Source organism: Sinocyclocheilus anshuiensis, unplaced genomic scaffold (genome assembly GCF_001515605.1).
Source record: "Sinocyclocheilus anshuiensis isolate Anshui unplaced genomic scaffold, SAMN03320099.WGS_v1.1 scaffold48, whole genome shotgun sequence".
Lineage (NCBI taxonomy): Eukaryota > Metazoa > Chordata > Actinopteri > Cypriniformes > Cyprinidae > Sinocyclocheilus > Sinocyclocheilus anshuiensis.
Window position 1 is genome coordinate 449,272 of NW_015554124.1, and position 14,825 is coordinate 464,096.

At 37.0% G+C, this 14,825-nt stretch overlaps 1 protein-coding gene and 1 pseudogene across 2 annotated transcripts; both read left to right on the forward strand.

The window, feature by feature from the left end:
• LOC107670056 (long-chain-fatty-acid--CoA ligase 3-like) overlaps positions 1-5,598 on the forward strand; it is a 30,051-nt pseudogene extending 24,453 nt beyond the window's left edge.
• A 3,196-nt stretch (positions 5,599-8,794) lies between these two features.
• LOC107670090 (potassium voltage-gated channel subfamily E member 4-like) lies at positions 8,795-12,336 on the forward strand. Of its 2 annotated transcripts, XM_016462570.1 has the most exons (3): positions 8,795-9,122; positions 10,274-10,648; positions 11,153-12,336. In XM_016462570.1, the coding sequence occupies exon 3, from the start codon at positions 11,174-11,176 to the stop codon at positions 11,624-11,626; it is 453 nt and encodes a 150-aa protein (XP_016318056.1). In that variant the 5' UTR covers positions 8,795-9,122; positions 10,274-10,648; positions 11,153-11,173; the 3' UTR covers positions 11,627-12,336. The 2 variants fall into 2 exon arrangements, with proteins under 2 accessions (XP_016318056.1, XP_016318055.1); XM_016462569.1 differs by lacking the exon at positions 8,795-9,122 and having other exon boundaries at positions 10,185-10,648.
• Positions 12,337-14,825: the final 2,489 nt, after the last annotated feature.

Sequence of the window (14,825 nt, forward strand, 5' to 3'; positions counted from 1 at the left end):
TACTATATTCTTTCAAGATTTGAAGTACACCATAAGTGCGCATTCAATACAATTAAGCACATTCGTTTCACAGTAGTCTATACACATTTTCTGCTCATTTTTAGTCTTTCAACCACAACTGTTCATGGAAACCGCCCTAAAACTGTGATTGGTCCCTTTACATGTCAATCAGATCTCTTCCTGTCTAAATAAGCAGTTCTTGGCCAGAAGCTGCCATGTGGACCAAATCATATGTCCTTATGTCAAAGGTTTGACTATACAAGACTAAAATAACACTGACTTATGGCTTAATAACCTCCGGGTTTACGGAACCCTACTGTTGCGCTTTATACAGTTTAAACCATTTCCCGTCTCTCTTTTTGTGTCTTAATGCAATCTGTGTGTATCCAGGTGGATATCGCAGCACGGACCGGCCCTGTCCGCGAGGGGAGATTCTGGTCGGTGGGCCCAACGTAACAATGGATTACTACAAGAACAAACAGAAGAACAGTGAGGACTTCTTCATGGATAAGAAAGGCCAGCAGTGGTTTTGCACCGGAGACATTGGCGAGTTTCATGGAGACGGCTGTCTGAACATTATCGGTGAGAGAGATTAGCCAGAACATTGTAAAGACAGCACGTTTTGGCAGGAGAAAGCGAATGGAAGTCCCCTCTCCTTTACAATAAAACGCATTAGTCCTGTACTTCCTGTAAATGACACATCTCGCTGTCAACTTATTCCCGTAAGGGCAGCGATAAGAACTCAAAGAAAGCAGGATACACTCCAAAAGGGAGAGAAAGAGAAACTTCCTGTAGCACAAACTCACGTACACATCTGATGAAATATGGTTAATATTTGCATATGTGTGTGTGTATGTGTTTGCATGTTAAACCGTAAGAAAGACCTGGTGAAGCTTCAAGCGGGAGAATACGTGTCTCTGGGAAAAGTGGAGGCCGTTTTGAAAAACTGCCCACTTGTTGACAACATCTGTGCCTATGCCAACAGGTGCCGACACAAAGCACAACCTGTACTGCACTAACAAAAGACCCTCAACATATGTTACAGTACTAACAAATGACATAACAGGTTATCAAAATCCCTTCTATATTTCACACACAACAGCTTTAATGTTACCCAAATTCACTCGGTTGATATCTAAAGCTCTTTATTCTATATCCTAGAAAGCATTTTGGTCGGATGTCAACAGCTGCAATTATATAGCAGGGTCACCAAATCTGTTGCCCCTCTAACTTCTATACGTCATATAATTTTCATTTAAGAATTTATATTAAAATCTTTAACTTTCAAAAACATTTGAATAAAATATATTGTTATATTTTTAAATATATGTGACCCTGGACCGCAAAACCAGTCATAAGGGTAAATTTTTCGAAATTGAGAATTATGCATCATCTAAAAGCTGAATAAATAAGCTTTCCATTGATGTATGGTTTGTTAGGATAGGACAATATTTGGCCGAGATACAACTATTTGAAAATCTGGAATCTGAGGGTGCAAAAAAAAATCTAAATATTGAGAAAATCATCTTTAAAGTTGTCCAAATGAAGTTCTTAGCAATGCATATTACTAATCAAAAATTAAGTTTTAATATATTTACAGTAGGGAATTTACAAAATATCTTCATGGAACATGATCTTTACTTAATATCCTAATGATTTTTGGCATAAAAGAAAAATCAATAATTTTGACCCAAACAATGTTTTTTGGGCTATTGCTACAAATATACCCCAGCGACTTAAGACTGGTCGGTGGGCCCAACGTAACAATGGATTACTACAAGAACAAACAGAAGAACAGTGAGGACTTCTTCATGGATAAGAAAGGCCAGCAGTGGTTTTGCACCGGAGACATTGGCGAGTTTCATGGAGACGGCTGTCTGAAGATTATCGGTGAGAGAGATTAGCCAGAACATTGTAAAGACAGCACGTTTTGGCAGGAGAAAGCGAATGGAAGTCCCCTCTCCTTTACAATAAAACGCATTAGTCCTGTACTTCCTGTAAATGACACATCTCGCTGTCAACTTATTCCCGTAAGGGCAGCGATAAGAACTCAAAGAAAGCAGGATACACTCCAAAAGGGAGAGAAAGAGAAACTTCCTGTAGCACAAACTCACGTACACATCTGATGAAATATGGTTAATATTTGCATATGTGTGTGTGTATGTGTTTGCATGTTAAACCGTAAGAAAGACCTGGTGAAGCTTCAAGCGGGAGAATACGTGTCTCTGGGAAAAGTGGAGGCCGTTTTGAAAAACTGCCCACTTGTTGACAACATCTGTGCCTATGCCAACAGGTGCCGACACAAAGCACAACCTGTACTGCACTAACAAAAGACCCTCAACATATGTTACAGTACTAACAAATGACATAACAGGTTATCAAAATCCCTTCTATATTTCACACACAACAGCTTTAATGTTACCCAAATTCACTCGGTTGATATCTAAAGCTCTTTATTCTATATCCTAGAAAGCATTTTGGTCGGATGTCAACAGCTGCAATTATATAGCAGGGTCACCAAATCTGTTGCCCCTCTAACTTCTATACGTCATATAATTTTCATTTAAGAATTTATATTAAAATCTTTAACTTTCAAAAACATTTGAATAAAATATATTGTTATATTTTTAAATATATGTGACCCTGGACCGCAAAACCAGTCATAAGGGTAAATTTTTCGAAATTGAGAATTATACATCATCTGAAAGCTGAATAAATAAGCTTTCCATTGATGTATGGTTTGTTAGGATAGGATACAACTATTTGAAATTCTGGAATCTGAGGGTGCAAAAAAAAATCAAAATATTGAGAAAATCATCTTTAAAGTTGTTCAAATGAAGTTCTTGGCAATGCATATTACTAATCAGAAATTAAGTTTTAATATATTTACAGTAGGGAATTTACAAAATATCTTCATGGAACATGATCTTTACTTAATATCCTAATGATTTTTGGCATAAAAGAAAAATCAATAATTTTGACCCAAACAATGTTTTTTGGGCTATTGCTACAAATATACCCCAGCGACTTAAGATATAAAAGTATTTATTGTTATATTTTAAAAAATGTGTAATTTAAAAAAAAAAAACATTTTATAAAAATACTTTATATATTAACTCATAATAAAATACATTATTGTATAAATATATTATTATAACAAATAAATTATTAGAATAAAACACCAAACATTTGAAATGAAAATATGAAGAAAAAAATATGAATCACTGCTCTTAATTTAATAATTTTAGTGGAATTAATAAGAATCAATGTATATTTAATTAATGCATCAAAAACTATGTAGTGTTTTATACTGTTCATTTCTTTTGTGTCTTACTTATATTGTATTTGTTTATTTGCATTTTTTTCTTTTTCTTTTTTAAATAGCAAAGATAAAATAAAATGTCATGATTTATATCGTTATCCTGAAATAAAATACTCATGTCATGAAATAAAAATTTGGTCATATCATCCACCCCTAACACGACACATTTGTAATCAACTCTGCTGAATACACCCACAAATAATTTTAGTCCCACCTCTTCCTGTTTTCCAGTGATGAGTCTTATGTGATTGGCTTTGTGGTGCCCAATCAGAAGCAGCTTCGGGCGCTGGCTGAGAGGAAGCGTGTCAGCGGTTTGTGGGAGGAGCTCTGTAACAACCCCGTCATCGAGGAGGAGGTGCTTAAAGTCATCACAGAAACGGCACTGACAGGTGAAACACAGCGTACTCTCATACTACTCAAACTATTTCTGCTGTATCTACAGGGTTTCTGCAGGTCCTAACACATATTACCGTATTGGCCCGAATATAAGACGACCCTGATTATAAGACGACCCCCCTTTTTCCAGATGTACCTTTACAACACGCATTACATTACGTATTTCATGGCACACTCGTTTTATGCGTATTTGGCGCCACCTATTGTTGTGGGTGTATTATTGACATGTCAAAATCTAGACCCTGAATATAAGACGACCGCGTTTTTTCAGATGTATTTCCAAGAAAAAAACATCGTCTTATATTCGGGTCAATACGGTAATTCATCCTTCCACAAATTAAGACCATAAAAAGATCTTAAAGCAAAGCACATTCTTAAATTCATAAAGTCATAGCATTAAATCTTGCATGTATGGCAGAAAAAGAATCAGATCTTCCTCAGAATTTTTGTCTTGTTTTCCAATACAAATACCTAAATACTTTTAAATTCAAGATACATTCACTTGTGATGCAAAATGAAGATATGAAGTATTCATTTTGCATCTCAAGAAATTGAACAAAATGAAGTGAATTTATGCTTAAACAACAACAAATATCTGTCAGTGGGCTCAGAAAACTTTCTCTGAGCCCATTGGCATATGTTTGTTCTTTCTAATCATAAACTCACTTCATTTTGATCAGTTTCTGAGAAAACAAGACTTCTTACCATTATGTAATTTTGCTTCTTAAGTAAATGTAAATTAATTTAAGAATCTTTAGACATTTACACTGGAAAACAAGCACTTTTTGCAGTGTAATCAGAAGTGCAGTAAAAGTTATATCCATATTTTAGTGTTTGGGAGCAGAGCTATTCAAGCCTTTAGATAATTATTTATTTACTGTACTTATTTTTAATTAAAAAGTAGCAAAGATTTGTTGGAAGTTGTATTTTTAAACTTTGAAGTGTTGCTAATACTCCCTAGACATTTACATTTAGATGACATATTGACATACTGTTTTCCTTTTGGTTTATTTTTGGTTTATTTACACTTGGTTTTAAAATAAGTCTTAAATTTACATTCATAAAACCTGCAGAAACTTCGTATACTGCGCAGCACACAAATGTTTCTAATAATATCATATTGGCCACGGTATTAGCAATCATTTAAGCTTGAAATGTTACTTGTATTCCAATGTAAGAACGTTTATATCATGCACATTTGTTGTGCTTCCTACTCTTGAGTTTAGTTGATTCATTTCCTGCTCCTGTGTATTTACAGCCCAATTAGAAAGATTCGAGATCCCACGGAAGGTCCGGCTGAGCGTTGAGCCCTGGACCCCAGAGACCGGCCTGGTTACAGACGCTGTTAAACTAAAACGAAAGGAGCTAAAATCTCACTACCAGAACGACATTGAGAGGATGTATGGTGCCAAATAGAGCCAAACCACTGCTGATTCCAGACAAAACCACTGGACAGGCAAGAAAATGTACTTATCTCACTATAGCAACCTCCAATCAGGATGGAGATTTCCAATGGACGTTACAGACGTGAACATAATCGTTTGGAAATGTTTACATACAGTGTGATGACCAACACTCACAACCAGCAGTACTTAAAGGTGCCAAGAGTGATGTTAGCCTTGCTAACTTCTGCCAGACTTAGCTGCTAAATTAAAGCTGTTAAATCCCTTCCAAATACACGCATGCTCTCCAAAACCCTGCAATGTCAACAAATCAGAAGTGAAATAACTGAAAAGTAAAAAGGTTCAGTGCCGTTACATGCATCCAAATAATCCAATAATAATGGCTCAATCAGACTGAAAACCTTCATGTAAACACCTCGATTGAGCCGACTGAGCTTGATCCAAATGACATTTCGATCAGATTGAAATAGGTGGTGTAGACCTGAAAAAAAAAATGCAGATTATCAGATTCAAAAATAGCTTGCACATTTGTGCAATGCAGAGAAGTGTTTTACGTCATACAAACGTGTTTATTCACGTGTCACATTTAATATGACATTTCGATCAGATTGAAATAGGTGGTGTAGACCTGAAAAAAATCTGTTCAATCGGAAAAAAATTCAGATTATCAGATTCAAAAATAGCTTGCACATTTGTGCAATGCAGAGAAGTGTTTTACGTCATACAAACGTGTTTATTCACGTGTCACATTTAATGAACTGGTCAGTTGAGGAGACATAATATGTGCTAACAGTATTTGCTAAAAAAACAGTTCTAACATGTCAGTTTTTGTTTTAGAAATCAAGGCAAAAACTGCAATTATGCTTGCTGCACAAAAGATTAGTGCATGTAAACATACTTAATGTGATTTCTCAGGACATTTTTATGCATGTTATTCCCCAAAAAAGCTTTATCATGGCTTTAAATACTTCCCATGATGCTTTGGATCTCCAAAAGTCAGTTTCACAGTAGGTCAATCTCGCTCTGTGTCGCACATAACTCCCAGTTCTTGTTGTTCCCCATACACAAATGATGCATTATGGGATGTTTTTCTAATCTTACATTCTCATTGAAACCTTCAGTTTCAAACAAATACAACTCGTAGATATCTTAATGAAACTCTTCCAACATGTTTACATCAGCAATTTTCTCTCCAAACACATCTGGAATACTAAAACCATTATTTCCTTTTTTTCAATCTTTCCGTAACCTTCTTTTAATACTGTCAGAAGGAGACCAATGATCTAGAAAAATCAAATATATTTAAGCTTAATTTATTGTTGCAATAATTAGCTTTATTTAAATATAAGAACTTGCTTATTGGAGAGTATGAAATCCCCAAAGCATTTCTGCTCATTGGATGATGCTGATTGATGTTCCAGGACTGGAATGTTCCTATTGGGTGACTGTATATCCTGCTGGACAGGATAATAGATCTAGTATAATTATACTAATATAAACCATTCAAACAGTTCCATTTAACTTTTTGACATGATTTCGCTCATTTCAGGGAGGTTTTCCACTCTTTGTCTATAGACAAACTGACATTGTCAGTTGAGCAAGTTGAACTGTTTCATTTAGAAATAAAGAAGAGACCAGATAAGGCTTGATGCAAATGGAGGTGTAAATTCTTAAGATCAGGGTATCAAGGTTTGGCTGGTTAGCTTAACTAACTAGTCTGTGTTTTTGGTCAAATAGGCAAAATATATTTTCTCCATTGAAGGCCATTCAAAATCTATGGAAGCCGTTTCCGCCACTGAATAAAAAAAAACCAAACAAGGTAATTGCGACTTTTTTTCTCACAATTCTGACTTTTTTTTCCTCACAATTACAGAATTTACATTTTTGAGCCATAAATGTCACCTGACTGATCACTATATTAGTGCTCTCTGCAGAAGAGGGAGAAAAATAGATATTTTTTCCCATTGTTAAAAGCCTGCCAAAAAGATAGAACATCTAATACAATACACTGAATTTTTTTTGTCATTTTATATTCAGTTTATTTCAGAATACATGGCTGTTTTTTATGGAAGCCTGTTTCCACCACTGAATAAAAAATAAAGAACGTAATTATGACTTTTATCTCAGAATTGTGTGATACAAACTCGCAATTCTGACTTTTCTCAGATTTGTGAGACATAAACTTTCAATTGCAAGTTATAAAGTCAGAATTGTAAGATATAAACTCTCAATTCTGACTTTACTCAGAATTGTGAGATATAAACTCTCAACTGCAAGTTATACAATCCAGTTCTGAGGAGAAAAAAAGACAATTTTCTTACAATTGTTCCAATTCTCACGAGTTTATATCTTGCAATTCTGACTTTATTTCTCAGAATTGCAAGTTTATATCACACAATTCTGAGATAAAAGTCATAATTACGTTCTTTATTTTTTATTCAGTGGTAGAAACAGGCTTCCATAAAAAACAGCCATGTATTCTGAAATAAACTGAATATAAAATGACAAAAAAAATTCAGTGTATTGTATTAGATGTTCTATCTTTTTGGCAGGCTTTTAACAATGGGAAAAAATATCTATTTTTCTCTCTCTTCTGCAGAGAGCACTAATATAGTGATCAGTCAGGTGACATTTATGGCTCAAAAATACTGCTTCAGAACAAAGTGTGCATGAAGTAAAAATAGAGTTGAATATAGATGGAGTTGAATTAGACTTCCTTGTTTTTTATTCATAGCTGATCTCTGATCAATAAAAGCGCTCCCTGCCCCTCTCTTTTTCTTTCCTCTCTGTTTGTTAAATGAACTCACTGCGATCCCTGTGGAAGCGGAAGTCGTAAACTCCCTGTTCTCGTAGTTTATTTCTCTCACGCTCTCTCTCCTCTCAACATTATTACTTTGTCCTTTTGGTCCTACGCTGTTTGGTGCCCCTGATAATAGCCTGTTTTGAACTAAAATGAAATCATACATTGCTATATCAGGCCATAAGTTATTCATTTATTTTGTCATTTGCCTTGAAATCGATCCTGTGAAGTTAAGATAATGGAATAAAGGGCTTTCCTGTGCAAAACTCAACTTTGTGGGTTATTCCTATGAAGCACATGTCCCAAACAACATCTATGTCTTATGAATAAACTCCGTTTTTAAAGATCACTATTAAGTAAACAGAGTAAGTTATTAATTATTTTAGTTTACATGCATGTTGCCATTTTTTGTGTTCATGATTTTTTTTTCTTTTAAGAATTGAAATATTGCATATTCACTTGTGCATATTATTTTAACTGGTAATCAATTTTATCTACACTTTCCATTTTATTGGTCTTTTGTGAAATCCCCTTAACAAACAAAAGCCAGTTTCCCTAAGGACAGCACAAACGTCAGTAAGTATTAGCTATGGATTTTAATAATTATGTGTCACTCCAAAACATTCAAAATCAACTACAGGTTAAAAAGTGTTAAAAGTTTTAAAGAAAGACCTCAATCCTTCACTGAGCAATGACTAACTTTAGCTCCATTGTGTAAATACTAGAATGAATAAAGTTGAAGTGTCTGATCTTGACCAGAGCATATATCTGATGGTCCGCTATACCCTTTTATAGAAATACTTCCATAATACAGCTGTGGAGCTGTGGAACAGTCCCTATAGTGATTGTAAAACGTCCATGTAACTGAAGGAGCGTTATAATGCTGATGGTTTTCCTCCGATTCACCTTATAATGCGTTTGTGTCTGTAATGTGTTCTCAGACAGGGAACTGACCCAGAACTGCTGATTTGATCAGATTTTCATGTGCTTTGCGTCAGTTCTCTGTTACTCGATCCTAATTGACAGGTGTGGTCAGGCATTGGTTTGCACATTCTGGCTCCAGTTTTCCACAGTCATGCCACACCTACCCATCATGCATCACTGCCAGACAGATGAGGTTGGCATAGATTCTAACATGCTTTCACTGCTGACGTAAATCAGACCAGGAGACCCTTGAAAACTACGTCAGTGGGGTTGTAAGGTACAGCTTAACTTTGCTTATTCAAACGCATGGCATGGCATTAGTCCCACTGTACATTTGATTAATAATGTTATTTTTTATTTTAAATGTTTCCAGTTTATATTTTTTTAAATGCTTCATTATTTAGGCTACCTCACGATGTTTCATTGTTGTTGTTGCAAATTGATTGCTACTCACATAAAGCTATCGCCTTCATTTGTGATGCTGATGCAAGTTATTTTCCTTGAATGTGTGAGACTTTCGATTGAATAGCTGCTAGATAAATTACTAGAAGAAAGAATAAAGTGCAGTAAACTGTAAACTATTTGTGCTATAAACCAGTGTTTATGATTATGATAATGAATTAAAATATAGTAACAAATACCAATATCAAACAGCATAACGGTCTGTTATTGTACAGGTAAAATAACTGGAAGCAAATGAGACCGGAAGTCTCGCACATTAAATTTACACCTGCCATTAGCCTGGTTGTGGCTAAAAGGGATACAGCTAAACGATAAAGCTAACAAGTTCAATTTTATACTATTAGATTGTGTTTTATTAACGTCTACACCAGGGCTGTCCAAACTCGGTCCTGGAGGGCCGGTGTCCTGCAGAGTTTAGCTCCAACTTGCCTCAACACACCTGACTGGAAGTTTCTATGCCTAGTAAGAGCTTGATTAGCTGGTTCAGGTGTGTTTAATTAGGGTTGGAGCTAAACTCTGCAGCACACCGGCTCTCCAGGACCGAGTTTGGACAGCCCTGGTCTACACCTACCCCAACCCTACTGCAGAGTTTAGCTCCAACCCTAATTAAACACACCTGAACCAGCTAATCAAGCTCTTATAGGCATACTAGAAACTTGAAGGCAGGCGTGTTGAGGCAAGTTGGAGCTAAACTCTGCAGGTCACCGGCCCTCCAGGACTGAGTTTGGGCACCCCTGGTCTACACCTACCCCAACCCTAAACCTACCCCTTACAATAATGCAAAAACAGTAATTATTGTTGTACAGTGTGACAAAAATTATGCTATTGATGTGCGCATGCCCAGTATTCGAATCTGTATACCATCTAGCCTTAACCAATTAGCCTATGTTAAAAATAAAGTGGATAGCATCATATGGACTACTTTAAATATACTTTTTGTATGCTTCTTTTTTCTTTTTTAACTAGACCGCTTTAGAATAAAATCAAGTTCAGGTTTTGGAGCAACATGACCATTCCAACGGTTTTTGAAAGGCAAGCTGTCCTGCTGGCTTTCCTAAAGCAAGCCTGTCTGGTTATGTTATGATAGATGAGCACGTTTGGCAGCACTGCGCACTTGGACTCCATTAAACGTCATAAGAATGTGGCTGTGAGCTCAAGCGTCTCTGGCCGGGACTCAAATCCTGTGAGGAAGGACGTGAGGATCTCGACTCCCTCAACCTCGGTCACAGATCCTCCTGGCGCGTGGCCACGCATGGGATCCGCTATTTAAACCGGACTCAGCTGACAACCCCGTTACAAGCCAGAGACTCGAGGAAAAGCGAGGAAGGGTGAAACATCCCGGTGAGTAACTAACTTTAATGTAAACTCTTATAAAGTCACGAAAAGACATAAAAACAATATTATAAACACATTTAATGCTTAAAATGTGCACTTTTTAAACATAAGTAGGCCTACGTCTTTTTAAATCATGTCTAAATATTGGAGTGATGTATAAAGTTATTATAAAGTGATTTTTTTTTTTTACTTTGTTAGTTTAGGTACTCTGTTTTTTTTCTAAGATGTTAAACCCGGTTGTGATGCAGTCTCCAAAATTAATGTTTGTCAAAGATTTTTTTAAATTCACCATTTAGGTTGTTTTTGATCCAGTTTTAGTCTTAACCTTTTTTTAACAGTTGTTTATTTTATTTTTAATTTAAAAAAATTTTAACAGATATTTATTTTTATTTCTTCCTCTCGTTATTATTATTATTAGTCTATTGTCATTACTACTACTACGACTACTTGTAGCCTACATCTTTTAAAGGACTACGTTTTAACTTTCTCTCTCTCTCTGTAATTTTACAGATAACCGTTTCGTTCGTAGTAATGGAGTTGGCGCGCAACGCCTCCGCGCTTTCGTCGCAGCAGACCAACCGAATCGCCTTGCCCGGTGGAAGCGACAGTAACGTGTATTTGTACATCGTCATCGTGGTGTCTTTCTACGGAGTCTTCCTCACTGGGATCATGCTCGGTTACCTGCGCACCAAACGGCGCGAGAAGAGGCGCACGAACGCCTTCACGCGGCTTCTGCACGAGGAGGAGCAGCGTGAGTGGGGCGCGAGCCAGAAGAAGCACAGCTTCAGCCTCCCCGCGTTTCCCGCCCTGCGCTCCACGCCGGTGCCGTTCATGCGGGAACCGGGAACCGGCGGCAAGGTTCTCGCGCCTCTGGCGTGCGCGCTGTGCTCGGTGGAGCAGAGCAGCGTGAGCTCCCTCAGCTCCGTCGCCGATGTGCGCTTCGCCATTGAAGAGGAGTCTGACAGCGGCGGACACAGTGACTGACCGTCCCGGGAAAACCTCAAAGAAGCGCTCTGAGGTTCCCGCTGCAAACCGTTACTATGCCGTTTACTATGGCAACCATAGTTCGCGCCGAAAAGCAATGATTAGCCTACCACAGTTAATGTTACTAAAAATAAAACTGTTTTAAGTTGGTACTAGCCACCGTTGCAATAATAAATGTATTAAAGAAAGTTTCTGAAAGGCCCTTGTACTGTTTTAAGAAAATCCTGTGTTAATTTATTGAGGTTTTACTGTTGTAAATAACTGTAGTAACTTGGCGGGAACTGTGGTTCACGTGATGAAAGTTCTCCGAAGTGCCTTGATGGGAAGCATGAACTCTTATGCCAGAAACAGATTTTTACACAAGCACATATCTTGTGATATAAATTGGATTTGACACGTCTTGGAATAGGCTACAATGACGCACGAAATTCAAATTGTGTTACTAGAAGTGTATTTCCTCGCATACTTGTGTGAAGTATGTTTCAGGCCTTAAGCGCGATGTAAACGTTGAGATAAACCTGGAAGTCACTTGAAGAAAAAACTTTGAAAATTCAATTTACTTTAAAGGCCTATATCATTCACACAGATGTGTAAATTATTAAAAAAAAAGAAAAAGATCTGTATATATTGTTCTATGTGCATGGATATGTCTATTTAAATTGTACCTTATTTTATGTGTAAGCTAAATAAAATGTTCCTTCAGAATGTGAAGGTTTTGTGGCTGTCATGTTTGCACTTACCGTTTATTGTCACTTGGGGGAGTCAAAGACCTCCGGGGCTTCTCTGGGGAATTTTTCTCACAGATTAGGGTTTTTGAAGCTTTATACACCTAGTAGGAACTATATGTAAAACGGATTTTCTTGGTAACATTTTAAGACAGAAGCATTCATAAATGTAATTAAATGTTTCAAAGAAAATCATTTTAGATATTTCCAGATGCAATTAGACATTCAGAACCCCTTTGCAGATGAGAAAAGATTATGAGAGGCTCTTGGCGTCATTGTAGAGATAAAGATCTTTCGAGCGTCCACTCCTGAAACATTTTTCATTCTATTATTCCCCTTGAGAATAGGCTAGATATTCAATCAAGGACAAAGGGGGTTTTCTATATTTCATGATTCTGTGCTTCTACACAGATCTGCATGATTATAACTAGAATCCTTCATAATCATCATCCTCACAGTCTTTGTTATCCTAATCCTAATCAAATGACATCTCATGCACAAGTGTCAGTGACCCGTCTTCCGCCCCAGGGAGTACAGTGGAAAGTTCTCGCATGTTCCGTCTGAGTGGCTCGTTTCCAATAAAAATTTACTCGATTCATCTGATGCGAGTTGAATGCAGTATTAGGAAAGTTTTTGAAGTAAACTATTCAGCTTTTGACACCGATATCACCTCAAAAGGCAGATGACCTGTTGGTCTTCCTGCTTTTTAAAGTGATGAGTAAAAAGTGAAACCCAACTGTTGCTGTGGTGAACTTGAAAAACATTTCATTTTGTTTTTTTGAGTTACATAAAACACAATGATACATAATGAATAAAACTTCCGAACAAAACACTGCATGTGAATAATTTACTGAATCATTTTTGCCTTATCAAAGATCATGAATAATAACCATGTCATGAAAATCAGATTTTTTCTAAAGTCAAAATACAAACAGCATGCTTACACGTGTCTCTGTTTATGGCCCAACCTTATGCTCCCTCCCAGATAGATTAATTTTGATTAAATGATTGCGACTGCGTGAAAGACAGAACGAGGGAGTCAGAAGAGAGGCTAGTGTGACTCATACTCCCAACAGAGGAAATGAAATGCACATCCTCCCTCTCTATGCTTCTCTTCTGTGGCTCTGTTACATCTATGGCATGAATGGAGTGTTCAGAATCAGTTTTATTGTTTCTGTGCTACAGTAACTGTTGTATTGTTAACAGGACAGCGGTTACTGACCCGGGAACAGCTCTTTTATGATGCATTTGACTTTTATCATCCAGCGTTTTCTCTAACACAGTGGTTCTCAAACCTCTCCATGAAGTACCCCCAGCACTGCACATTTTGTATGTCTCCCTCTATCTGACACACCCACACTTCAGGTCTTGCAGTCTCCACTAAAGAGCTGAATTAGGTGTGATAGCTGAGGGAGACATACAAAATGTGCAGGGCTGGGGGAACTTCAGGACAGGTTGAGAACCACTGCTCTAACAGTATGTTCTGGCTCTAAAATACAATGAAGTAGCTAAAGGGAAGCTGTCAATCACAGCAAAGGGCATAAGTGGTTCATTGGCACTGTATTCCAATTTCCAATTCTTCTGAATTCAACAAACTGAAAAATTATTTAGCCTACTGAAAATTCACATAAGCAGCTTTTAAAACTTCAGTCTCGATCAGTCAGCTATGCAAATGCGAATTAATCGGACAAGAAGATTAATCTGTGAAAAGCAAAGTATTGTAAGTGTTCCTAGAACAATATCTTCTGATTTCAGAGGACTTGAAAGTGTGCGAATCCCATCATGCATGTCAAGGCTAGTCAACTCCGGTCCTGGAGGGCCAGTTATCTGCATAGTTTACTTCCAACCCTTATCCAGCACACCTGTTCATCATTTTTAAATAGTCCTGAATACTTTGATTAGCTTGGTCAGGTTTGTTTAATTAGGGGTGGAACTAAACTCTGCAGGACAGCGGCCCTCCAGGAGCCGAGTTGAAGAGCCCTGATGTATGTTATTGTGCAAACCGGTTTCATTTGAGCGACTTGAACACGAATGTTTAGCCCACATGTTAACAGTACAATTCTACAAATTATCTCAGAGCCCTTTAAAGCGAACCAAAACCGTGGTGGTCTGATGGTTTCTTACAACATGCGTTGCGAACACGAGCGCTTCGGGCCCGTTTGAATTTCTCATTCGCAAATTCCTAAATTTTGATCATTACTCTTTCTGTCCCTTGTCAAAAAATCCTATTGGAATTTCAGTTTATCCTTTAGGATCTTACAGGATTCTTAGAATCCTATTGGACATTCTGATTTATTTTAATGGAATTTCACTTTGTCCTGTAGGATTTTATTTGATTCTTAGAATCTTATTGGACATTGTGTTTTATGAGATTTTAAAGGGGTCATATGATGTTGCTTAAAAGAACATTATTTTGTGTATTTGGTGTAATGAAATGAGTTTATGCGGTTTAAGGTTAAAAAAAACACATTATT

Excerpts from the sequence above, each read along its gene's own strand:
- LOC107670090 (XM_016462570.1), top strand. The coding sequence starts at position 11,174 with ATGGAGTTGGCGCGCAACGCCTCCGCGCTTTCGTCGCAGCAGACCAAC.